At 35.6% G+C, this 24,771-nt stretch overlaps 4 protein-coding genes across 9 annotated transcripts; 1 reads left to right on the top strand and 3 right to left on the bottom strand.

The window, feature by feature from the left end:
- Positions 1-164: 164 nt before the first annotated feature.
- Positions 165-6,412, bottom strand: LOC149728704 (alpha-(1,6)-fucosyltransferase-like). Its single transcript, XM_089888289.1, has 9 exons — positions 6,231-6,412; positions 5,293-5,384; positions 4,641-4,833; positions 3,943-4,048; positions 3,432-3,669; positions 2,750-3,008; positions 1,907-2,086; positions 886-1,033; positions 165-621 (listed from the first exon to the last, which is right to left on the bottom strand). The coding sequence occupies exons 1-9, from the start codon at positions 6,320-6,322 to the stop codon at positions 298-300; spliced, it is 1,632 nt and encodes a 543-aa protein (XP_089744415.1). The 5' UTR covers positions 6,323-6,412; the 3' UTR covers positions 165-297.
- Positions 6,413-7,503: 1,091 nt separating this feature from the next.
- LOC149728701 (uncharacterized) lies at positions 7,504-24,733 on the top strand. Of its 5 annotated transcripts, XR_016386024.1 has the most exons (3): positions 7,560-8,687; positions 14,198-14,253; positions 14,425-14,566. XR_016386024.1 is itself a non-coding variant. In XM_089888310.1 (2 exons), exon 2 carries the CDS (start codon positions 23,892-23,894, stop codon positions 24,588-24,590), a length of 699 nt encoding a protein of 232 aa, XP_089744436.1. In that variant the 5' UTR covers positions 7,757-8,687; positions 22,714-23,891; the 3' UTR covers positions 24,591-24,733. The 5 variants fall into 5 exon arrangements, 1 of the variants encoding a protein (XP_089744436.1); XR_016386022.1 differs by lacking the exon at positions 14,425-14,566 and having other exon boundaries at positions 7,504-8,687; positions 14,198-14,402; XR_016386023.1 differs by lacking the exons at positions 14,198-14,253; positions 14,425-14,566 and adding an exon at positions 8,945-9,118 and having other exon boundaries at positions 7,504-8,687.
- LOC149728703 (uncharacterized) lies at positions 9,361-15,282 on the bottom strand. Its single transcript, XM_089888281.1, has 8 exons — positions 15,144-15,282; positions 14,186-14,648; positions 13,357-13,476; positions 13,196-13,259; positions 12,539-12,671; positions 11,716-12,079; positions 11,078-11,422; positions 9,361-10,891 (listed from the first exon to the last, which is right to left on the bottom strand). The coding sequence occupies exons 1-8, from the start codon at positions 15,205-15,207 to the stop codon at positions 9,361-9,363; spliced, it is 3,084 nt and encodes a 1,027-aa protein (XP_089744407.1). The 5' UTR covers positions 15,208-15,282.
- Positions 18,235-22,714, bottom strand: LOC149728702 (cytochrome P450 2U1-like). Of its 2 annotated transcripts, none has more exons than XM_089888296.1 (9): positions 21,758-22,714; positions 21,369-21,514; positions 20,872-20,974; positions 20,513-20,622; positions 20,265-20,386; positions 19,796-19,917; positions 19,352-19,496; positions 18,913-19,073; positions 18,235-18,680 (listed from the first exon to the last, which is right to left on the bottom strand). In XM_089888296.1, the coding sequence occupies exons 1-9, from the start codon at positions 22,043-22,045 to the stop codon at positions 18,345-18,347; spliced, it is 1,533 nt and encodes a 510-aa protein (XP_089744422.1). In that variant the 5' UTR covers positions 22,046-22,714; the 3' UTR covers positions 18,235-18,344. The 2 variants fall into 2 exon arrangements, with proteins under 2 accessions (XP_089744422.1, XP_089744421.1); XM_089888295.1 differs by lacking the exon at positions 21,758-22,714 and having other exon boundaries at positions 18,235-18,263; positions 18,334-18,680; positions 21,369-21,717.
- Positions 24,734-24,771: the final 38 nt, after the last annotated feature.

Raw genomic sequence — 24,771 nt, 5'->3', positions numbered from 1 at the left:
ATTCAAAGAATTATAAAACCGTATCCTCACAACTCCCATAGACCGTTGTTAATTGTTTAAAACACGATCAAGGTATTTAGATATGATGTACTAAAGGTGTCCCATATTTCCCCACCATACTTTATATACATACAGTATTTCTGCCCACAAAAGCGCTATAAATGTTGGAAATTATATAAATTTTTTTAATATTGATAAAATAATGCGCGAACGTTATACGCTCTAAGCGGCAAAATTGTTTAAAACAATGAAAAGGGTATTTTACGCAAATCAAACAGTATAGAAAAAGAAACAGTTTTAAAATGGATAGCGCGCTGGAGTTACAATGTCCCTCACTTTATAAGCGGGGTACAAACCAGCCCGTCCGGTTCTCATATTCCGCCCGCCATACATGTAACCTTTATTCACTTTCGGGTTGACTTTTATTCTGTCCCCTACTCTAAGATCAATTTCGCATTCTTTGCGGTCGACAAACTTTTGGCAAATTCCGATGTGATTCATAATAGCTTTTTGGTATCTTGTACTCTGCCCGATGTATAAGTACGTATTGTCCAAACTGACAGCTTCGAATGTAGTGTCTCGGTCTAACGCTTGTCGCAATTCGTACACCATTTGACCAATCTAGGTGGATAGAACAAGAATGTAATTCTAATTAAAGGTATACAGGGTGGGGGAGATGGGACAACTTTTCGTTCTGTTTTCTCGTCCAATTTGGTAGTAAACAAAGAAAGTTCAAGGAGTTATAAAACCGTATCCTTACGACTCCTATACATATAGACCGTTGTTAATTATTCAAAACACGATCAAGATATTTAGATATTATGTGCTCAAGGTCCCCCGTGTTATCCCACAGAACTATACCCAAGCATTTAAAATAGCACGTACGTTCGACGAAAATGTCCCAACAAAATAGTCGCAGTCTCTGAGCAGATAAACATCGTGTAGAAGGTACTTTACTGTTTCTTCCTCCCTTCGTTTCGCTGCGTGAAACGACGCGTTCGGCAAACCGCTGATGAATTGGTATTCAGGATATCTGGATGAATATGCATTAACTTTTCCACGTGTTTGTATATGTAATAAATGAATGTAACTTGTTTATCCTCGCGTGGCCGGAAAACGACAGTCGTTATAACACCGGTGTTCATACATCTCGTGCCAGCTTACAAGTTACCATGTATGTTACTTCGTGAGTGATTATTTTGTGGTGGACATTTTTGTATTTTTTCATGTTTATCTGTTAATTTGGACAACCCATTAGTGACCACCGGGTTGGAGCAACTGCCGTTAAGTATTGCCGCAGCATGCTCCCACAATGATAGCAGCGACGAGCCTTGAACTCGTTATCTCTGTGTTAGAGGAAGCTACAAAGTTAAGTTACATATGTGGTAACTCGTAGCGGGCACGAAGTGTTACCGGCGCCGTGGAAAAGTGGTTAGCGCGCCTGCCTGTAACTCAGGGATAATGGGTTCAAGCCCCGTCGCTGTTACCATTGTGGGCGTATGTGTCCTTGGGCAAGACACTTAACGACAATTGCTCCAACCCAGTGGTTACTGATGGCTTGTCCAAATTACCAGCCATACATAAAAAAGGTGAAAAAATTCAAAAAAAATAATCACCTACAAAGTAACATACATGGTAACTCGTAAGCTGGCACGAGGTGATAAACCCGATAACGACTGTCTTTTTCCGGCCACACGAGGATAAATTAAGTTACATTCATACATTCATTCATTCACACTCGTGTTATAACAACTGATGTTGCCCTGCCACGCAAAGAAAAATGTATCTAAATCATTCATTTTAATAAATCCCCCCTTATTTTAGATCCAGCAGCATTCCTTGATTATTGAAAACAATTAATGTGGATTAAATATCCAAACAACAACAGTAATTTGAACACCCATACTTTTCGTTCGCTTCTAGGGTCACATTTACTTCATCTGTGGCGAGATAAATTCGTTTTTTGAAACTTTTGTTCGGATTTTTTTCGGCGTAACGGTCAAACCAGTTCTTCGCATGCACCATGTATCTTGATAAATCGACGTAGGCAGCTTCACTAATCTTATCCGTACGTCTAATATGAACGCTGAGGAAAATATACAGGAATTACCTAAACGAAATAGTAGGGTGGGAAAGATGGGACATTTTCTCGTCCCATTTGGTGGTAAACAAACAGCATTCAAAGAATTATAAAACCGTATCCTCACGACTCACATGAACCGTTGTTAATTATTTAGAACACGATCAGGATGTTTGGATATTATTTTCTAAAGGTGTCCCGTCTTCCCCACACTACTATTTAACACAGGTGTTTTGTTTCATGCAACCCTGCCCGTTACGAGTTACATATGCAACTTTAATTTTCAAATTGTTTAAAAGTTAATGGGGGGTAAGATGGGATACCGTTAGCACCTAAGTCCCATATTTCCTGATTGTGTTTTAAACACTTAACACTTCTACAGTCGTGAGGATACGGTTATATAGTAGGGTTGGGGTGGGACACCTTAAGCACATATTATCTAAATATCTTAATCGTGTTTTTTCAGTTAAGAACGTTCTATGGGAGTCGTGAGAATATAGCTTTATAATTCTTTGAATGTTCTTTGTTTACCACTAAATGGAACGAGGAAATGGATTTAAAAGGTGTCCCATCTTTCCCCACCCTACTGTATAACTATGTAAATACTCTTTGTTTACTACCAAATGGGACATAAAAAGTATCATTTTACCCCAAACTACTATACCCTACCCGACTATTGGATGATCAAAGCCGATTTCCTTTTTGCAAGTTTTTAAGTCGTTTAGCAGCCATTCTTGAGGGCGCATAAGGTAGCTTTGAACTTGTCCTATCCACCATAACATGGGTTTAGAATGTACTGCTTCAATGCGTGGCAAAAAGTTGGCGGGTACAGTCCATGGTGAAAACGGTGTGTGTCTATCCCTGGGTTTCTGGATAACTAATTTGACAATTTCAGCGTCTTCTGAAGTCGAGTTTTTCTCGCCTTTGCCTGAAAAAGATTTTTATTTAAGTTGTATAGCATTGTTTATTGCGAATTGTATGCGTATACATATCAAAGGGAAAAATGTATGATTTTTCTAAGCGTCAAACATATATAACATATAGTATTGTGGGGTAAGATCGGTATCGTTAGAACAGAATATCCAATTATCCTGATCACAATTTAAACAATTAACAACGGTCTATGGGAGTCATGAGGATACAGTTATAATTCTTTGAATTTTCTTTGTTTACTACCAAATTGGACGAAAAATAGATTGAAAAGCTGTCCCATCTTCTTCCCGCCCTACTATACTACCACACCTTAAAACTGTTCGCAAAAATTTAACTACATTTTAGTACAGCAGCTTTTACAAAAATACACAATAGTACAGTTTAGATATGAACAAAAAAAAATAATCAAAAAACATACTTTTCCATTCTATTGCTTGTTCAAAACCAGTCGCATTTATACAAGTATCGCTTATATTTCGAAAAGTCTTTGGAATTCCTGGGTACGCTCTTATATTCCCCCATTTAACTTGCATAACCCTATTGGTACCGATAGCTACAAACAGACAGATTCCATAATGGTGGAAAAGGCAGCCGAATCCGCACGTTCTTCGCAGGTCACAGTGCAACTTTTTCGCTGTCCTGCAATCTGGCGGGTTCTATAAAAATACAATATCTCTAGGCCGTACACAGCGATTAATTAAGTTAATATCAATTTTAAATTGGTAAAAAAAGTTACCGATAGAAATAGAGTAGGGTGGGGTAATTTGGTAAACTGTCCCAACTTGCCCCGCCATGCTATATGCCTATCGAAATTTTTAAGAGTGAATAAATTAATTCAAACATGTTGCACAGTCAAGAAATTCAGGCATGCTACTAAATGCTTTATCATATACTTGCTGAATTCGGATTTTTTTGATAAAAAATTATACCTGAGTTTTTCGAATGAGTTCTTGCGCTAACTTGTTCAGTTTTTTTATTTCATTGTTGTTTGTGTCTATGTTCTTTTGCATCGTTATCAAATCGTTCACAAGTGAGCTAAAGATATTTTGTTATTATAAAAACAGTATATAATAGGGTGGGGGGAGACGGGACATCTTTAGCACATAATATTCAAATATTCTGATCGTGTTTTAAACAATTAACAACATTCTATAGGAGTAGTGAGGATACGGTTTTATAATTCTTTAAATGTTCTTTGTTTACTACCAAATGGGACGAGGTAATGGAATGAAAAAGTGTTCCATCTTTCCCCCACCCTACTTTATATTTGAAAACGGAATCTTGTCCGGTTCGTCTGTTTCATAACTCGTCAATAGAGAATATTTGTCTGGCGCCGTAACACAGTGGTTAGTGCGCCTGCCTAACTGAGGGGGTAATGGTTCAAGCCTCGTCGCCGCTAGCATTGTGGGCGGATTTGCTCCGTTACACATGTGGTAAGTTGTAGACGGGGACTGGATTTGTGAAACAGATCACCCGTGTTATAACGACCGCCGGTACCCCCACGCGAGGATAAAAAAGTTACATTTATTCACTCCTGTATATCTATAGGCGTATTTCTTCGCTTTAAAATGGTACCGCATAGCATACACTAAGCCAGTACTGTCAAATATAAATTAACATTTCTTACTTTTCCAACGGATTTAAATGTCGCTTTAGCGTTGAAAGAAGATCTCCCAGTTTTTCAGGATTTTGTTTTATTTTTGTCAGATCTTGACTAAGAAGTTCCTGTAATTGCAGTGCTTTCGACAACGAACTGTACAATAAACCAGTCGCCCCTCTCCATAAGAGCCCGCCTTTGCTGTTTTCTGCTGGCGGCTGTCCTTTAAAATGGGACACGTGAATTTAAATTACGTGAGATGAGAAAAATTATATATATTAGGGTGGGAGAAGACGGGACACTTTAAGCACATAATATAAAAGATTCTAGTCGTGTTTTAAACAATTAACAACGGTCTATGGGAGTCTATAATTTTTTAATATTCTTTGTTTACTACCAAATGGGATGAGAAAATAAAATGAAAAGTGTCCCATATTTTCCCACCATATACTATAGTAGGTCGGGGCAGGATTAGAAATGTTTTATTCTTTTTTTGTCCCATTTGATAGTTAACATATTAACAAAATTATATAACCGTACCTACGTGGAAAAGGGGCATTGGTAATTGTTCTATAACTCAAACTGTATTTCTATTTTAAATGTATGCATAAAAAATTAAGCCTATAATTGCCAAACTACGTTTTAATATATAGGGTACAGAAAATTTAAACGTTCAGTTAACCTGATAAATTACTGTTAACGGCCGTTTCGTTTTCTGACGCATATGGAAACACGTGAAATTTGCCCACGACATAAAGGCGTTGTTTTTCGAACCTATAAAACAACATGTAAAAATTAAAATTAAATTGACAGTCAGTTCATTTTTTTGACTTGTAATAACATTAAATTTATTGAAACATTTACAGTCTCAATAAATTTACAGTCTCAATTTTCTCGTCCCATTTATTTTTTAAACAACATGTTTTATAACACTTTATAATAAAAGTATAATAATAAAAATGTTTAAAAACACGAAAAAAAAATTATTATAAAAAATTACTTTTTTTAACAAAATAGCAATTTAAGTAGAAAGAGTAGGGTGGGGGAAGATGGTACATTTTTTATTCTCTTTTCCTAACCCATTTGGTAGTAAACAAAAAACATTCAAATAATTATTAAACCGCATCTTCACGACTCCCATAGACCGTTGTTAATTGTTTGAAATATGATCAGAAAATTTGTATATTTATGTGCTACAGTTATCCCGTCTTCCCCATCCTACTATGTTACTACTATAGCGCCGTGGCATAGTGGTTAGCGCGCCTGCCTGTAACCCAGAGGTAATTGGTTTAAGGCTCGACGCTGCTACCATTGTGGGCGTATGTGTCCTTGGGCAAGACACTTAAGGACAATTGCTCCAACCCAGTGGTCACTAATGGGCTGTTCAAATTATCAGCCACACATAAAAAAATCTAAAAAAAAGTAATCACCCACAAAGTAACATACATGGTAACTCGTAAGCTGGCACGAAGTGTTAAACCCTTGTAATAACGACTGTCGTTTTCGGCCACGCGAGGATAAAGTAAGTTACATTCATTCATTCATTATGGCTTGTTGCAACACCAAAGAAAATGTTTCATTGTCAACACAGTAAATTTACATATAAGCAAAAATACAAACCAAACGTTAACGGTTGTTTGTCGGATGTACAGTAGTGCAAAACTGGCCACCATTAGCACAGAAAAGATATTTTTGAATGTAGTTCCAGCCATAGGACATATAAGATTGATTGGTTCTGAAAACTAACTAAAATAAAGCTTAGAGACCTATATACATTCTGTAAAAAATATCCTAGCTAGTTAATGTATTCTCATAACAGTTAATATATATAGCAGGGTAGGGGAAAATGGTACACTTTTCATTCTATTTTCTTGTTTTATTCGGTAGTCAACAAAGAACATTTAAAAGAATATAAAACCGTATCCCCACGACTCCTATATACACCGTTGTTAACTGTTTATAACACGATCGGGATATTTGGATAAAATGCTAAAGGTGCCCTGTCTTCCCTAACCCAACATACATAAATTCTAAAAATATTTTTCTGTAAAACGTATGCGTATAACTGCAGAGCCATATAACTGCGCATAACTATGTAGGAACCAGCATAATGGCTGGGTTATGTGTATAGATAGCTCATCAGTTTGTAATAGCCAAGCCTACGGCAATATAAGTAGATGGTCAAATCTCAAAGATCTATATAGAGCTTAAACCATACTTTTGTAGTTCGTACGCATTACCACTTCAATGTATTTTAAACAACACTGAAATTGACACGATGCTTAGCAGTGTAATTAGTTTTTTTTAGCGTAAATCAAGTTTGAAAACCCACATGATAATATGCATGACCTGCAATAACCCCGAATACACGCGATGCCTACGTGATCAAGGCGTGCTACTGAACTGATGTCCGATTTACACGCACCGCTGAATTAAATCTGCGTCATGGTACTGGTTTAACCGCTTAATATTCTAGTAAAACTCGATTTTAAAATATATGTTAGAAATAGGAATTGTCAAGTTTTTAAATTAAAATCCCACATTAGAAATTTGAAGGGGCGAATTTGAAATTAGAAAGCGCCCTTTAAATCTACGTATGCGTTCACAAATTTTGCAACACTTACGAATGCACAACAAATTGGTAAAAATAAAAACATAACTTGCTGAAAATATAACATCTAACGTAATTTCGCGTCTATGTAATTAGTGTTTTAGCAGTATTTTTTTGACAAGGCAGCTTGAAATACTCTGTTGGTCATACAGTAGGGTGGGGGAAGATGGGACACCTTTTTCCTGTATTTTCTCGTCCCATTTATTAGTAAACAAAGAACATTCAAAGAATTATAAAACTATACCCTCACGACTCCTATAGACTGTTGTAAGTTGTTTAAAACACGATTAGGATACTTAGATATTATGTACCAAAGGTGTCCCATCTTCCCTCACTCCACTATACATTAGACAAAAAAAACCTCAAAATTAATTACGCAAAAACTTACATCAGTGGTAACTCGTAAGCGGCACAAAGTGTGTATAACAGAACACCCGTGTTATAACGACTGTCATTGCCTACCACGCGAGGATAAATTTCCTATATTATACATTTATTTGTATACGGACTTACTCTATAGTTAAACCTGTGCGACTAGGCGTATCGCACCAATCTACGAAAAGCCCTGCGGATAGAAATTCCTAGGGCAAATAAAGAACCACAATTCCACCGTTAGCACATAAATTCCATAATTCTATGTTTTTAACAATTGACATAGCTCTATTAGAGTAGCGGGGCTACGGTTATATAACTCTGGAAATGTCCTGTGTTTTTACCAAATGTGACGAGAAAAGATATTAAAGATAGGTCGAAGAAAACAGAATTAGTTAAAAAAAATTTGTATATGTCCATTTTTTCGAATTTTCGCCATGTTTCGTACAATTTTTAATTACATGGACATAAAGAAAACATAAACAAAAAAATTAAATAAATTTAAACATGACACACGAATTTTCAAAAAAAATTGACACAACATAGATTAATATAAAGCAAATATTCGCATTTTTAATACAAGCCTGCTAACAAAAGCACGCTGGTGTTCTCAATGTTTTCGTCAGATCGTTTATTCGTCTAATAATAAACCGAATTTTTGATGTACATGTTTGTAGTGAATTCCTTCTTTCTTATTATTGTTACGCGCCGCTCCTAATCAACATCCCTACGTTTCTCTCGTATTTCCTAATTTGCCACGGTACTTAGTTTGCATGTGTTACTTGCCATTTGTACTGCAGTTAAGTTAGAGTGCGCGTTTAAGTTGACTTTAACTCTCTTTTTGTTTGTTTTTTTTTAGGTTGCTATGAATCGTTTTAAGTTTGTTTAAACTTTAAACCGGATTTAATAAACTGCTAATGAATCGTTTCAGTGTTGAGCACATACGTTAGGGAAATCTGATGATGGTCGCCGATGTTGCAGAAATCTGGTTCTCCTAGAAAACTGGTTCCCACAGGCTATTTATAACTTATTTTATGAGGAATCTAGAACTCTGGTTCCAACTAAAATAACACTTGTTGGATGCGACATTTTTCGTAAGTTTATGTTTTAGAATTTATCTTTTTAATAGTAATTTAAGCTGTATTTTAACTTAACTTATACATTATGACGTATAACCAGTGGCCACTACCGTTAACACGTCGTCAACAACAAAAAAGGGGACAAAACCTACATTTTCACATTAAATAGAATAAACTACATAAAAACGTGTATATATATAATTAGTTCCAAGCCAGGTTTAAATATTTTTGATAAAATGTACCGTGTCTACGCATGTGCCGATGAGAACCAGATTTTCGCGACACTGGACCAGTCTGAGTCTACTATGCAGAAATTCTAGGACGGTGCTCGTACTATCTGAACTTTGGTGTAAAATCGACCCCTTTCTTCGTTACCCAACAGCATTCCACGAAATATAAACATTCGGGATTTTTTTAAACTTGTCAAATAAAATGTTCTAATACAAGTTTTCAAGATTTCTCTTCTTTTTTGGGGTAATTTCCCGATTTTATTTGCAATTCAGATTAACATATAAAGTATATACACGTATAAATTAACATAAGTATCACATTATTAGAACTGCGACTAAATTAATTTACATTCGAAACATTAAAAACATTTAAATGCCCCCTTGAAGAGCACTCTTCTAAAGCACGTTTTTGTTTTTTTGGTAAAATAACTTGTTCAGTTTTAATATTTGCGAAAAAATCAAAACTGTTGCTCTTCTGTTTGCTCCGATGCTTTTGCTCCATCTTCCTCATTGGAGGAGCGATCTTGCTCCGACTTCCGGCACTGCACGACGCTGACGACTTTCCCTCTTCTTTTCGGAGATGCGAAAAAGTTTTTGAACTTTTTATAAGTGATGTCAGAATACAGTAAAGGATTCAACGCACTGTTAATAGGCAGGAGTATGACAGCGCTGAATGCATACGCTTGGTTTGGTATCTCTACCCCACCGAGTTGTAGAAAACTCATGATGCAGATTGGTATCCAACAAGCAAAATCTGTCAAAACCAGCCGAGTTACTCTCATTTGCATCTTTTGTAGTTGATTCGAGCGATGTCGTCTAATAGTCGGAGATGAAGTAGCTTTGGAAATGACTAAGTACGCGACGCAGATGTAGACAAACATGAAAAAGTTAAACAGAATGATTATGACTGAATAACCCCAACCAGGCTCGCCCGGGGAGACAAAAAACTTTGGCAAGCAGACACTGTTGTCGCTGAAATAGCCAAAGTATCCCTTTATTTTAACATCTGGGTAGTTTTGGTCAATATAACTTTCCATGGCAAGCCAAGATAAGGAGGCAGGAGGTGCCTGAGTTGTGTTTTGTGCAACGTAAAGTCGCTGTACAAAAGTTTCCATGGTCGTTTTGTTTTGAGTGTCGAACTTTGTCAGTTTCGTGGGCATCCATACAGCAGAACTGAAGTAGTCCGAAAGAGCTGGGTATCGCGGAATTGTGCCAAGAAAAACAGATAACACCCAAGCCACTCCAATGCATATAGTTGGGAATTTTGTCGATGTTCTCTTTGTTTTTAAAGGGTTTAGAATCGAGCATAAGCGTAACGTAGCAAGAAAAGCTAGAATGAAGATTGTTGCTTCACTAGATACTAGCGCGAGGCTCCCTAAACTTGAGCATTGCTGGCTTGTGCGCCAAGATTTGTCAAATCTGCAGTAATTCCCTGAAAACTGGAGGCCTTTTGCTCCCAATATAATTAAATAAATTCCCATAAGACCGTCAGCAACAGATAGGTTGATCAGTAGAATGTAATTTATCTTTGTTATCGGATTGAGGGATTTAAAGTTCCGTAAAATTTTAGCTGCGTAGATAAAAGTAGCGCTGTTGCCAACTATTGCAGCTATTCCAAAAATCCAGGTCGTAGCGCGAAAAATGGCGGAGCCCAGTAGATCTTTTCGGGACGAGAAGACGTTTTCGTCCAGCTCTTTAGGGCATTCGTCGCTCATATCAGTACAGTCGGCTATCCCGTCCATTTTTTTGGACATTGGGACCGAAAATGGGGTACCGTTTTCGCAGAAAAACCGATCAGTGCAGTTTGTTTCATCCGACTTGTCGTCGCATTGAGAAACCCCGTCACAGAGCAAGTTTTTATCGATGCTAATGGAATCTCCGCTCTGGCAATAGTGTCGGGCAGGGCAGCCTAGTTCTTCGGAGTCAATTCGAGGAACACAGTCGCTCCATTTTCCGTCACATATCGCCTTAACATCAAAGTAAAGAATTCTGTAAAAATATAAAAAGTTAAAAACATTATATACTTAAAAAAAATCGCGAAAATAAATAAAAAGTGTTAAAACATACCTTAAAACTGCAAAAACACAACTTTAAAAAAAAAAATTATTATTATAAAAGTTGTTCAAATATAGTAATTTATTATTTTTTTAATAAAAAAATAATTTGTTAACTTACAAAGTATTGCAAAGAAATTCGAACGGTCCGTTTCTAGAATTAAACATCGTCCTTATGTTGCAAAACGGGGCGGTTACATTGCAGCTTCCATCACATTCGTCGGACAAGTCAAAACACTCAGGCCTGCCGTCGCACATCACGGCTTGTATGAGACTGTTATTGTTTACGTCCCCAGGACAAGCAGTCATTTTCATAGTGCTCATATAATGTGTTGCGCAGTCTATTTCATCTATTTGATTTGGGCATTGAGGTGTACCATCGCATACTAGGTTTGTAGTTAAGCAGTTTCCATCTCCACAGTCGAACATGCCGGTTTCGCAAGCACAACTGTCCGAGTTCTGTATGCTGAATGTAAAAATATGTTTGTTACAAAAACTGTTGTGGAGCATGGTAGGAATTTTATTGCAATGATTCGTAACTTAACTTGGATTTAAAAATGATTTTTTACCCGAAAATAGAAAAATAATTGTAATTTTTTTTTGATTTTTACTATTTCTAAGAAAATAGGTTTCAACATTTTTAATTTTTTTTTTTAATTGTTGAAATTATTATGACATATTAAAAACTTTCAATGCACAGTAGGACCTCGTCCATATAGAATTATACACATTTTACTGTTTTTATAATTTATAAACTACCTGTTATTGTTGTTATTATGAAGACACACAGAGTTGCATTTTTTCTCAGCTGCAGTTTCCTCGAAACAAAAACACTCGTCCGACATATCGTAACAGTCGATAATTCCGTCACACTGCTGCTTTGACGATATTATCAACTTTTGGTCTAGGCAGGTGAAACACGTACATGTCCCATTTGTGTGGCACTTGTCAGCGTGGTCGCGGCACCTGACAACGGTGTCGAATGCTTGTTCTTGTGGCAGGACACATGTTTCGAAATGTTTTCCTAAAACGCATTTAAAACCGTGCCAGTCTCGAATTTCATCTGTGCCGTCGTCACAATTTCTTCTCATGTCACATACGTTAGAGTCGTCGATACATTTGCCTGTGTTTAAAAAATATTTAAATTTGAAAACTGAGCTATACTGCCACAGCCAATAATTTAAAGTTAAAACTGAATAAATTTGACAGTTCTATTTTGTATGGGTGAGGTCCTGCTTCAATACACACCAGGAAACCTTGGATTAAGACCAGCTTTGCAATTGTTTTTTAAGTTTCCCATGCTTTTTTTACTTGCTAATGTTAACTTTGAGATAGAATTGATTTTAAAATCTATTCTATCTCAATTAAATTATTGATTTAAAAGTACAAAAATTTTTTTTAAGAAAGTTTAAAAAAAAATATATAAAACCAACAATTTTTCCTCTTGTCATAATTGTTATTAATACAAAATAAAAACTCATTTTATTGCAATCTTTAAAGAAAACTGAAAGTTTGAGGTAATTTGGGCCTTTTTCCCCACTATACTATATAAGCCACATGGCGCATATCCTAGATTACTTACCATTGTCGCAGCCAAAATAACCCGATTTACAAGTAAGATCTGAATTACATGCTGACTCTGGCCAACATGCACCTGAACAGTTCACTTCATCTGAGCCATCAGCGCAGTCTATAAGTGTATCACATACTTGTTCCTGTGAAAAAGTTTGGTAATTTACTATTTTTTTAAAAAAACTTTATTTTTATGTGACGGAGCACGCTGCGGATTTTTGTTTAAAACCTTTTTTTTTACATGGCCGCTTTTTTTTAAAAAATTTATTTTCATGTGGCGAAGCAACAGCAGTCGTTATAACCTAGTTGTTATGTTTCATACACCCTGTGCAAGATACAGAGTAGCCTATACAACTTTGTGTCTAATTATTTATTTATTCCTTTTTTTATAGTGTATGGCTTACAATTTAGACAACCCATAAGAGGGACCATTAGGTTAAATCAAACACTTTTTTTCTAATTTAAAAGGTAGTTTTAACAATCTTTTTTCTTCAATTTTTTCTAAAACACTGAGCCTGTGTTTGCAAATTTTTGGAAAAATATACAAGAAAAACTGTATATTTTTACAAATTTTGCAGCGTTATGCGTAGTATTGTACTGTGCAGTGAAACTATATAAAATCATAATGCCTACCAATGATGCTAACGAATATTACAGCCAGCCTAACCTGTAATATGCATTCCCCATTTGAACACGCTGTATACCCCAGGTTGCAGGTATCATTCTGACACCTGAAAAAAAATGTTAAACTTAAAATATTTTTTAAAATTTTCTTTAAAATTTCACAAATTAAAAAATCAAAAAAAAATTTTTAAAACAAAATTTTACCGGAACGGCGGAAAACAATTCCCACTGCAATATTTTTCATCGCTCCCATCCCCACAATCGTTGCCTCCTCGACAAACTACATGTTCGTGAACACATTCTCCATCATCGCACATCCAATAACTGTACAAAAATAAATGCGTTTAAAATGCAATCTGATTAATTATATATATATGCATAAATCTTGTACCAGATTAAAATGTGAATTAAATCAGAGTTGGTGGAATTAGAAAAAAAAATCATTTTTTGAACCAATACTGCTAAAAATTGTAACTGTACAAGAATACATGCGTTTATATAAAAAAATCTTAAATTTAATTAAAACATTAATTAGGGCTATATAAATCAAAGTTGTAAAAAAGCAGTATATACTGTTAAAAAAAGGAAATTCAAAACACAAATGTAATTTTAAGATATAGAAAAAACATTTAGCATTTTATCGATACAGTTTAAGTTTTATATCCAACAATACTGGAAAAAGTTGCATTGTTACTGTAAAAATGCAATATTATAAAAATAGGTAAATTCAAAATAAAAAAAAATAAATTTAAGATATAAATAAAAAATGTTCCTTTTTAGGTTAATTTTTAGTTTTATATCCATATTTTAAAACTACTAATATTTCTGTATAGGGTACAGCCCAGTATAGAGACAAACTATTCAGTCAATTAAAATAAAACAGAACATGTTCTACTTTAATAATCTGGGACTACGAAAACGTAACCACTCTGGTGCTACGAAAACGTGTTACTGTACTTTACTATACAAGAATCGTTTAACTATATGAACATCAGGGTCAGATTCACGGACATTATTACAAGTCATATCTTACTTTGTTTTGCAGTTGTTTCTAAAGCAGAGCTCGTCTGGGTAACAAGTTATGTTTGGATTATCGTGGATGTAAGTTTGAGTCTCCCAAAACATCATACAGTCCGATAAAAAGCTGACGCACTGCCCGTTCTCGCATTGCTGGTATTGAGATTGACATGTAGTTTGGTTCAAGCATTTATTTTCTGGCCAGCATTCTCGTTCTGCTGCATATCGAGTGATAAGTGCTTTAACTTGTTCCAGGTGGTTTCTGTACATCGATTCGTTCAAGTTCTGTACGTAGTTCGTGTATGTTTCGTTTCCGTTTCTTAACAGGGTAGTCGGACATACATCTTGTTTGTGGTGGCACAGTCTGTCGCAGCACATGCGGAAATTGTTTTTGCATCTGCCCACAGTGTCGCAATTCGAGTCACTGCTTGAATTGCATTTGTATAACGCGCAGTCTAGATGGTGAGTGTCTTGCTGACCTGTTAGGAAAATACATTTAAACTAATTTGCTGCTGCTACTGTTTGCTGCTGCTACGGTTCTAAAACAGACATACAAAGAAACGCATGGCACATTGTTTAGCATGACGTTATTAGCCCAAAGGATGCAGGCTTTATTATTTGACACAGCTGAAATTGTGGACGTGCGTGTCCTTGTCCGAGACACTTAACGACACTAGCTCTTAACCCATGATCCCTTATGGGTTGTGTATATTGTCAGCCATACAATAAAAAGTCCAAAAAAATATTCCCCACAAAACAAAGTTATATATAAAATTATTTTATTTGTAAGTGAGTATGAGGTGTATGAAACATGACACTGGTGTTAACGACTGTTGTTGCCCACCACGCACAAATAAATAAATTTAATTTATTCATTCAACACTAAACCTTTAAATAGAGGCAGAAATACTGCTAACTTTAAAGTATTTTGAACATTATTTTTTAATTAACTTCTATAGGTCTTATTTATTTACCGAAACACGTCGAAATGCATATGATCCACAGCACAAAAATGCATATATAGCTTGATAAAGCCATTGAAGCACTATACTGTTATTTTGACTAAACAACTATCTGGTCTGTTCCCTTCCTGTTGTATGTCTATACTGGTACAGGCCAAAGTTTTTCTTTCATATCATGACCGGATTCTATATGTTAGACCTGACCAACAGGACTGATAATTAATTAAAGATAATTACACCCTGTATGGAAGTGACAAGCTATAGGGGCCTGAAAAGACTTTAATATAATTTATTAATCATTTTAACCACACTTTAGGGCTTAATAAAATTAAATTTGCTGGTGCATATTTTCTTAAGCTTTAATATTTATAAACAATAATAGTAATATAATTCCTAATTACTTTTATGTAGATTACCTTAATTACCTTTTTTCCTATTTTTAAAAGCTGTCATACCAATGTGATGGAACTTTCGGTACTACTCGCGTTTTGAAGACCGTGGCGTTTTCCCTTGAATTTATTAACATTTCCGGTATTTTTCTAAGTCATTCAGGAAACCGTTTCAGTTTATTTTTCCGACTACCTTATCAAGGTAACTACAGCCGACAATTGTAACTAATCATAAGAGTAACGTGTAATTATCCCATATTACAGGCACATGGGCGGTCATTTAAAACCGACATTTCGCCCTATTTAAGCAATATTTGGAACTGGTCCCCATGTTTCTTAATCCGAAACCGATAATTGTATTTAAAGAGTGAACGTTTAGATTAATTTTGTCAACTAATAAGAAACTCTCCGTTGATTTACATGTAAACTGGTTAAATGGCCTAATACCGAGGACATGTTACTGACAGGAAATGTAAAAATGTAGTGAACACGATCAAATGAAGAATGTATTTCTGTTTCTCTTCAAAGCAATAAAGATAAATAGTTTAAAAGTAATCAGATTTTTAAACCTTTTATGGATTTATACACATTAAAAATTTATTTTAACCTAATTGATTGTATATATTTTGTTCATTGAAAGTTATTTTTTTTGCAAGGACCACACTTTTTTCCATTTATTTTAAACATATTTTAACTGTGAAGTGCATTTTAAGAATCGACAGTGTTTTGTTTTATTGCTAAATCTTGCTTTTCTTTGTTATTTTGCATTTCTTCCTATGTTTTGCTACAGTAACAAAGAGAAAATAAAGAGTTAATATTATTATACTAGATTGGTGCGACAACAGTTTTGTTAAAACAGACAGAAACGAATATAATGAGTTCAGTAATCCATATATGTAGACGATTAAATATAATCCGATTAACCAAAATCTTTTGTAATGGGCACCTTGTCTTAAGGCCTGTAAAACATCCCAAGTTTTCTTAGCCACAAAAAAATCATTTTGCAATAAAATTGTAAAACTGATCATTGGGTAAAATGCTCATAATATTCCGTAGAAACAGTTTGGAACAATTTACAATGCTCTTAAGAAGTGAGAATTGTGTTTATAAATATATTCTCATTTCAAATAATATGCTTTGTTTACAACCAATTTGGACGACAAAATAGAATGGAAACATGGACCATCTTGCCCCAACCCACATTATATAAACCAAAACTTATAAACAAAATCGAAAGCAAAACACCTACCCAACTGCTACATCTTTAACTCCAATCTAGGACTTTAAAACTTGGCAGATGTTCTTTAAAAATGACATTTTTTGGATAAAGGCTTTTTTTGTAAGCGACGTCAAAACTCTGGTTGGTTTAATATGAAAATCTGTCGGAAATGAAATATTTATTGTTATAATACGCCTGGCAACAATAATTTATTCATTTTTATTAAAGCACGTCACCAAACCCCTATTATCATATTTAGTTCAGTGTAAAACTTTTCCAGTCTTTCACACTAATATTTGGCCTACCATGAGTTTTCGATTCTTTAAATTGCGTCGTAGAAACATTTGATGCCATGAGACTTCGGGCGATTAAAACACTCACTGGGTGAACGTAGCACGAAAGCTCTAGAGTACTTAAAATCAGAAGTAGAAAAACCTGCGCCAAATATAACATCCAGAGTTAGTTACTGTATCGGTAAAAATAAGGTATTTAACTTATACTAAACATTATACTGATGGTACATGCTACATCATGCAACATAACTAGGACTACTAAATCATTTGCAACAGTGGTGTATAGTGCATCAAACTAATACTGTTGCGGAAAATGCAGTTTTTTAAAAATACAATTTATTCGAATTTTGCCACCGAAGAATAATTCTCTTGCCAAAGAGTTTTTATACGACAAGCGTTTAGCTTAGTAACTGATGTATTTTCTTTATAGTTTGATATAGAAATAAAAGTTTCAAGGTGATCTTTCTGTCACATGCTACTTTAGTTAAAACGTCGCAGAGCCAGTCAAATAGTTTAATCCAGGCCCTAGGGCGTAATTGTACGTCGCCGGCTGCAGACGTATCAGCGTAAATCTTATTTAGATATTTGATTCAGACCATTGTTGAACGTCAAAATGTCTTCAGATTGGTTGCGTGAATCGTTGTCCCTATTGTCACGATCTACATTGTAATTATCAACTTTTTTTATTTATTGTGTTGTGAAAAAAAACAATACTCGTGATTCGACTTCGCCTTTAAGAAGCGCAGAGACTGAAGTAAAATCATTATTCAATAAAACTGAGTTTTCCTGCTTACATCTAAGTTGTGAGATTCGGCGAAGTTAGAGGATATAGAACTTGTCCGTATTAACGCGAAGCTTTCATTATCACCTATTTCACATACTCAGTGTGTACATCCCATCTGTATATATATGTTTATATAGAGACTCTACTGTATAGCAACAACAACAGAATTCCGACTACACTGTGAGTTGTTTATAATCGCTGGAACATTCTAGTCGGACATATATATTTTCAATTCCCCCGTTCTAACATAAATCTTGTACCTTAGACGGAAACTTGATCAGCATTTTGCCGAGGGTTTAGCAACTAATCTTTATATATACATTGTTTATTTGAGATATGGATTTATTTATACAGTGCAATATGTGGAAGGTTACTTAAATAATGCATTAAATAATAAATGAAGATGACACGATAACACTGAACTTTATCTGCTGTTTATGAATCTCCCTGTAAAAGATATAGTAAAACAAGTTAATTAAGGAAAAATGTACTAAATGCTACCATAATTTTTAAACACCTTGGGTATTATTACTGAGTTCCTTTATTTGTACGTGGAAGAACCACAGCTTCGAAGGGAAAGGGCAAAAAACCAAAACCAGTGATTCCATCGTCTATCGGAAGAAGAGGTTCGCTATCGGGATCAGGACGGACCTCGAACCTTTTGATGATGTTGGCAAGGAAGAGGAAAATCTCAATTCTTGCTAACTTCTCACCAAGACAGGATCTGCAGCCGATTCCAAACGGAATCACTTTTCTGGAAGGAATGAACTTTCCCTCTTCGTCGATATGGCGATAAATGTTGAACTCGCTCGGATTTTTCCAGGTATTTGGATCGTGGTGCACAGCGTGGATGTTCGTAAATACCTGATAAAAATTACATCAAAATTGGGATTTTTTATTAGAAATAATCTTCCATTAAATCCCATTAACCTGATAACGCCTTTCCGGATCCCAGACGAAGAGTTAGTGAAAAAAACTACTATTTTTACTGAAAGATTCATTTCTAATATTACGGTATGCAGGGTAGCAGCATACACAGATATCAGTCATGTTACATAAATGTCACTCATGCATAACATATGTATGTTATACTTGCCACTGTATCTTTGGGTATACAGTATCCACAAATATCCACATTCTTCGTAGTTTGGTGTTGAATACCTAGTGGTATAAGGGTCATACAGCGGTAAAGTTCTTGTATAAAGGCTTGGAGTAATGGAAGCTCATCCTTGTGGCCCAACCTTGGAAATTCTTCACCTGAATAATAAGTTTGCCAGTCATACATTACTATGTGCGTAATTATTTTTTTGGAATTTTTCTTTTTTTTTATGTTGGCTAATAATTTGGACAACCCATTAGTGACCACTGGGTTAAAGCAATTGCCGTTAAGTGTCTTACCTAAGGACACATATGCCAACAATGGTAGCAGCGACGAGGCTTGAACTTATTACCTCTGGGTTACAGGCAAGCATGCTAACCACTTTGCCACGACACCGGAAGTTTGTAAATAAAATGTAAGCAGTGAATGAGCTCACCTGTTGCATTGACTATTTCTTGATGAAGTTTCTCTTGTATTTCTGGGTAATTGATAAGTGCAATCACCCCCCACAGTATCGTGCTTGTGCTTGTTTCTGTACCAGCATAAAAAAGATCAGCCACGCACACCCTGAGAGATTCTTCCTAAAATGAAATTTCAAACAGTTTTAAATTTCTGCTGGTTAATTTTTTTGTGGTCATCTTTTATTATTATTAAAAGCTAAAAGAATAAAACAACAGGTACTTCAAGCAATTAGTTGTAAAAAAATAATAATCTGCACAGTTCTCCCAAATCTTTCAAGTATCAACAACAGCATGTCTTTGGGTGTTTCTGGTTTATTCTACACATTACATGTTTGCAAGTCTTAAGACCACATATTCACATGTATGTCTTAACTCCACGTACAGCAGGAATGGGATTTCGAAATATTGTACCAACTTACATGGAACCAAGAGTTTTCAGGAGAGTATTTTTTCATCTCAACAAAAAAAGCATCGATATAATCTTTGGGATTATTTACATCAAGGTTATTCTTGTGTTCTTCAATCTCTTTACGGCAAAAATCTGAAACACCACACGTAACTGTTTAAATTTTAAAGCAGATTAGGGAAAGGGACATATTTAGCACATATTATCCAAATATTCTGATCATGTTTCAAACAATTAACAACGGTCTACGGGAGTCGTGGGGATATGGTTTCATAATTCTTGGAATGTTCTTTGTTTACTACTAAATAGAACAAGAAAATTGATTGTGTTTTAAACAATTAACAACAGTCTATGAGAGTCGTGAGGATACGGTTTTATAATTCTTTGAATGTTTTTTGTTTACTACTAAACGGGGCAAGAAAATAGAATTTAAAGGTGTCCCATCCGACTATATCAAAAGTCAAACAAAGAAAACCTCTCACCATATTGTTCACGGTGATCAGCGATAAACTGCTTGCAAGCGTTTTTGAATGGAGGAATATGACGAAGAAATGAAAAATAAATCAAAACTAGAAAATACTTCTTCGTTTCTTTATCACCAAAACTAAACACAGGAATTAATGATATCTGTTCCCGGACACTTTGGTAGTTAATTTTAACTAAAAACCCACCCGCCACTCGTAAAAAATGTTACAAGTATTCAATACATATACTTTAAGTTATGTTTAACTTTTCAAAGATTAGTTGAATGTAGCGCTGGAATTCTTTATCGTTTGGATGAAACTTTTTCCCGGTGACAATACTCGCGATAACATTTCCCACAGTTGTTCCAACCAACATCTGTGGATAATTGGTTGCAACCTTTATTCTCTAAACTAAATGCCACCACTGTGGATGTATGTGCAGGAAACAATACAGTTTTCCTTCTCCACGTGGATAGTTTATTACATTCTTTCATTTATTATTTTATATTGAATTAATGAACCAATGAAGTAATTTATGTTTAATCGATGTCATTTTGCTGTTGGTTAATTTTAATTAATCCAACCTTTATTATCGACCACTTAAAAAAAGGAACTATATACGCACTCTTAGGTTTGTTGGTTTTCCATCCAATTTTTGAAGAGACAGAACAAGTTCTTGTGCAACTTCTGATACCCGTTCCTCCAAGGCAAGACCTCCAATGCCCAACCTTTAACAAACCAACATTAAAAAAATAAATATTATTATTGATGTTGGGGTATAATGGGCCAATTCTGGCATAAATCCCAGGTCCCATGGCATTCCTTGCTGTGGGACTTCACTTTAGCAATATAGAATAAAATGTACATATACTATGTAGGGCTATAATGGGCTAATTCTGGTCTAATTCACCGGTTCCATGGCATTCCTTGCTGTGGGAATTTACTTTAGCAATATAGAATAAAATGTGCATATACTATGTTGGGCGAATTCTGGCATAAATCCCAGGTCCCATGGCATACCTTTCTGTGGGACTTTACCAATATAAAATAAAATGTGCATATGCTATGTTGGGCTATAATAGGCTAATTCTGGTATAATTCCCAGACCACTTAAACACTCACCCACGTAATGCTTTTCCAGTAAAATGTCGAACCTGCATAAATTTCTTATGTCCCGCTGCAAAACCAAACCCGTAGCCATTGCTGTGGGCTTCGATTACTTTAATCCTTGGTCGTGTCTGAAACGCTGGGCCTTGTTTGACCAAAGCCTATATGGCAAGTTTTTTGTTACATATAGTAGGATGGGGTAATACGGGACACCCTTAGCAAATAATACCCAAATATTCTGAACGTGTGTTAAATAATTAACAACAGTCTATGGGAATCATGAGAATACGGATTTATATTTATTTGAATGTTCTTTGTTTACTACCAAATGGGACAAGAACGAAAACGTGTCCCGTCTTCCCCTACCCGACTATAATCGTAATCCCGTCTTCCCCTAAACCCACCTCGTAAATAGATTCATAATCGTTTAAAACAACCGAATCCCTTCCCCCGAACCTCACAGACATTATAGGTCCATACTTCTCACGTGACCACCGCATGATCACCTTATGCGCAGATTTACCGAGAAAGGGTAAAGCGCCTAGAACGGGTATTCCCCTTACCCCAGGTGGGTACCGTGGGTGGGGCAACTTCCACCAGTAATAATACACAAACAAAACAAGGGTAAAAACCCCGGTTAAACAGAAAGTGACGTAATTAGAGGTCAACGACCCCAAAAATGCGGGAAGCATATTTTTGAATACTGTTGAAAACAAACGCAATATTTTAAACTAGCGACTAAAACCCGCACAGTCACAAAATCTCTCTTATCAGCAGCACACACGGATAAATACTTCTTGAAAAATGGCAGCAAAAAACTCTCAATAACACTGACAACTTCTTTGCTAGACTGGACAGTATATTAATAATTAGACAATCGAGGTTTTTAAGAGTTTTCTTAAACTCTCCAACGCATTTTTGCGGTTCAAAAGGGACTTGGAAATTAAGTGAAAACGTTCATAATTACTCTTGCGCTTCCAAACAAAATCCCGCAACTTACTCTACATAATTAGAAAACATTACAAACTTATCAAAAAATAATTTCCAACTTTTGTTACTGAACGATTTTTAAAACATCTAAAAAATAAGGTCTGTTGTGCCTTGAAAAATCGTGCACGATTTGCGAAAAGACAAAACACTGTGACGTAACAATGCAGCTGTCATGTAGCCTACAATTGTAACAATAGCGTGTTTCCCCTATTCGATGTCACGATTGTAATTTATTTCGTCCCGAAAAAATAGTGAATCACTGACGTCATTTCCGTTTCAAAACACAAAACCTTGTTTCGCTTTAAAGCCCTCGTCTGGTTGAAAGTTTATTGGTTTGTAAATGCACGATGACACACATCTAACAATTTAGGTTTTACTTTGTTACGAAGCGTTGATCTTCTGCATTACGTAGATACCGAAACAGGAACAAAACCTTTTGCAGATGCCGAACCTCCGAATACTGTTTGCTGTGTTTCATATCGTCGACTGTCAAAACCTGAACATAAATAACCATGTGATTTATTTGGCTGCTTGTGCGTTCTATAATTTAACTAAATATAATTGAAATATTTACGAATTATTGAAAGTGAAGGGTGTTTTATTTGCAAGGATGCACAATATAGTAGAGTGGGGCAAAACCAGAACCTTAAATTCTTAGTTACGTATCCATGAACTTGATCACACTATAATTTTGTTTCAAGGTTTATACTATATGCAATAATAAAGCTGGAACACAAAGCTTAGCCAATCCTAGGCAAATGACGACGAAAAAAAAACGTTTTCTTAATTACTTCAGGTCTGTTTAGATCCGGCCAAGTTCACGGTTGTAGTAAGGGGTTAACTAATATTATGCTAATTATTTTGGTACGTGGTTACTCATTAGAGTTTAACTCTCTTGTATATACTAATAAATGCAACTGTCTCGATTTTCGTTGCCGTTTGGGAGAACCGCCGCCATCTTAATACAATATCCATGCAACGCCAATTGTAAAAACATAACTTTTGTGTGTTGTTCTATTTACGAAGTTGTATATTGACTCGGAAACGTTGTTACTGGTTAAAGAGAAGTGAAATTTATTAGGCAGCCTACATGTTATATTGTTTCACGTTTCGAAATACAGTGTAGGTAAGTTGTCATGCATGACGAGGGAGAGAAAACAGGAGCTAAACTACAATGTTAGTGAACTATATGCTTCAATGGAGTAGTGTTATGTCTGCGCGTCAGCTTATTGCGTGTAGTCAGTTTGTGAAAGCAACCGATTTAGTCGACAGTGAATATAGTCTTAAGGGCATCAAATATGGACTTAATAGAATGAGTAATATATCTTGCATTATGGCCATTAAAAAAACAAATCTAGGTTCGTATTACGTTGTTTTTTACCCCCTTGAGCGTAATTAAGGTGTTACGCTATATTCAGAGATACCAACATATAGGCTGTAGTAAGGTTCAACCACCTACAACTCAAATTTGCGTTACACCACTTTACAAATTTGAGGTTGCGTTCTGTACTTGGCTTTGCTTATAAAACAGTTTAGGGATCTGTTACTATGACTTTTAATTCGACTTTGACAAAATTCAGCAATTTCGAATTTCGACGAATTGGAGTCAAATGCTCAGAAGAGGTTCAGGAATTTGTTTCTGCACATTTTGTAGCACGGTCAGTTTTGTTAAAGGCGGCTAAAGCGCCTCTTGCAGAAGCTGTTGCTATAACTGCTGAAAGAACAAGATACTTTCTGAAACAGAACGCTTCGATCGGGGTATATGAAAAAGAACTTGGCAATTTGGTTGCTGTTTCTTTGGGTTCAACCCGAATTAAAGAAAAAGGGGAAAATAAAGTTGAGGACACTCCCTTTGAAACCACTTTCGAATGGACAGCACAAATTTTAAGGATGCTTAAATATTTGGAAGGTGACAACATTTTTGAAGAACTGGGGGCAAAGAAAATATTTACGCCTCATTTGCTTACGGTCCACCCAAATTATGCAAAACAAGGACTAGGAACATTTTTGTCGGAGAAAAAGAATAGTTTGGGTGTAGAACTAGGTTGTGATTATTCAGTAAACAACCCGAGTGGTGAGTATGCTATTGCAATATTTACCAAGTTAGGTTTTACTTTGTTACGAAGCGTTGATCTTCTGCATTACGTAGATACCGAAACAAGAACAAAACCTTTTGCAGATGCCGAACCTCCGAATACTGTTTGCTGTGTTTCATATCGTCGACTGTCAAAACCTGAACATAAATAACCATGTGATTTATTTGGCTGCGCGCATGTCGTATAATTTAAATAAATATAGTAGGGTGGAGAAAGATGGGACACCTTTAGCACATAACATCCCAATATCCTGATCGTGCTTTAAACAATTAACAACGGTCTATGGGAGTCGTGGGGATAGGGTTTAATAATTCTTTGAATATTCTTGGTAT

Source organism: Ciona robusta, chromosome 11 (genome assembly GCF_009617815.1).
Source record: "Ciona robusta chromosome 11, ASM961781v2".
NCBI lineage: Eukaryota > Metazoa > Chordata > Ascidiacea > Phlebobranchia > Cionidae > Ciona > Ciona robusta.
Note: the sequence above shows the minus strand (reverse complement) of the source record. Positions and strands in the feature narration are given on the sequence as shown.

What these genes read in the sequence shown, in the direction of transcription:
- LOC149728704 (XM_089888289.1), bottom strand. Translation starts at nt 6,322, where the DNA reads ATGGCTGGAACTACATTCAAAAATATCTTTTCTGTGCTAATGGTGGCC. An exon ending in CAAACAACCGTTAACGTTTG is followed by an intron (nt 5,385 to 6,230) that starts GTTTGTATTTTT and finishes GTTGTTTTATAG; the next exon opens with GTTCGAAAAACAACGCCTTT. An exon ending in TTGGGACATTTTCGTCGAAC is followed by an intron (nt 622 to 885) that starts GTACGTGCTATT and finishes CTATCCACCTAG; the next exon opens with ATTGGTCAAATGGTGTACGA.
- LOC149728703 (XM_089888281.1), bottom strand. Translation starts at nt 15,207, where the DNA reads ATGGCTTTATCAAGCTATATATGCATTTTTGTGCTGTGGATCATATGC. An exon ending in ATGGGGAATGCATATTACAG is followed by an intron (nt 12,672 to 13,195) that starts GTTAGGCTGGCT and finishes ACTTTTTCACAG; the next exon opens with GAACAAGTATGTGATACACT. An exon ending in TTATTTTGGCTGCGACAATG is followed by an intron (nt 12,080 to 12,538) that starts GTAAGTAATCTA and finishes TTTTAAACACAG; the next exon opens with GCAAATGTATCGACGACTCT.
- LOC149728702 (XM_089888296.1), bottom strand. Translation starts at nt 22,045, where the DNA reads ATGCTTCCCGCATTTTTGGGGTCGTTGACCTCTAATTACGTCACTTTC. An exon ending in GAAAACCAACAAACCTAAGA is followed by an intron (nt 20,623 to 20,871) that starts GTGCGTATATAG and finishes AATTATCCACAG; the next exon opens with ATGTTGGTTGGAACAACTGT. An exon ending in TGATCACCGTGAACAATATG is followed by an intron (nt 19,918 to 20,264) that starts GTGAGAGGTTTT and finishes GTGGTGTTTCAG; the next exon opens with ATTTTTGCCGTAAAGAGATT.
- LOC149728701 (XM_089888310.1), top strand. Translation starts at nt 23,892, where the DNA reads ATGACTTTTAATTCGACTTTGACAAAATTCAGCAATTTCGAATTTCGA.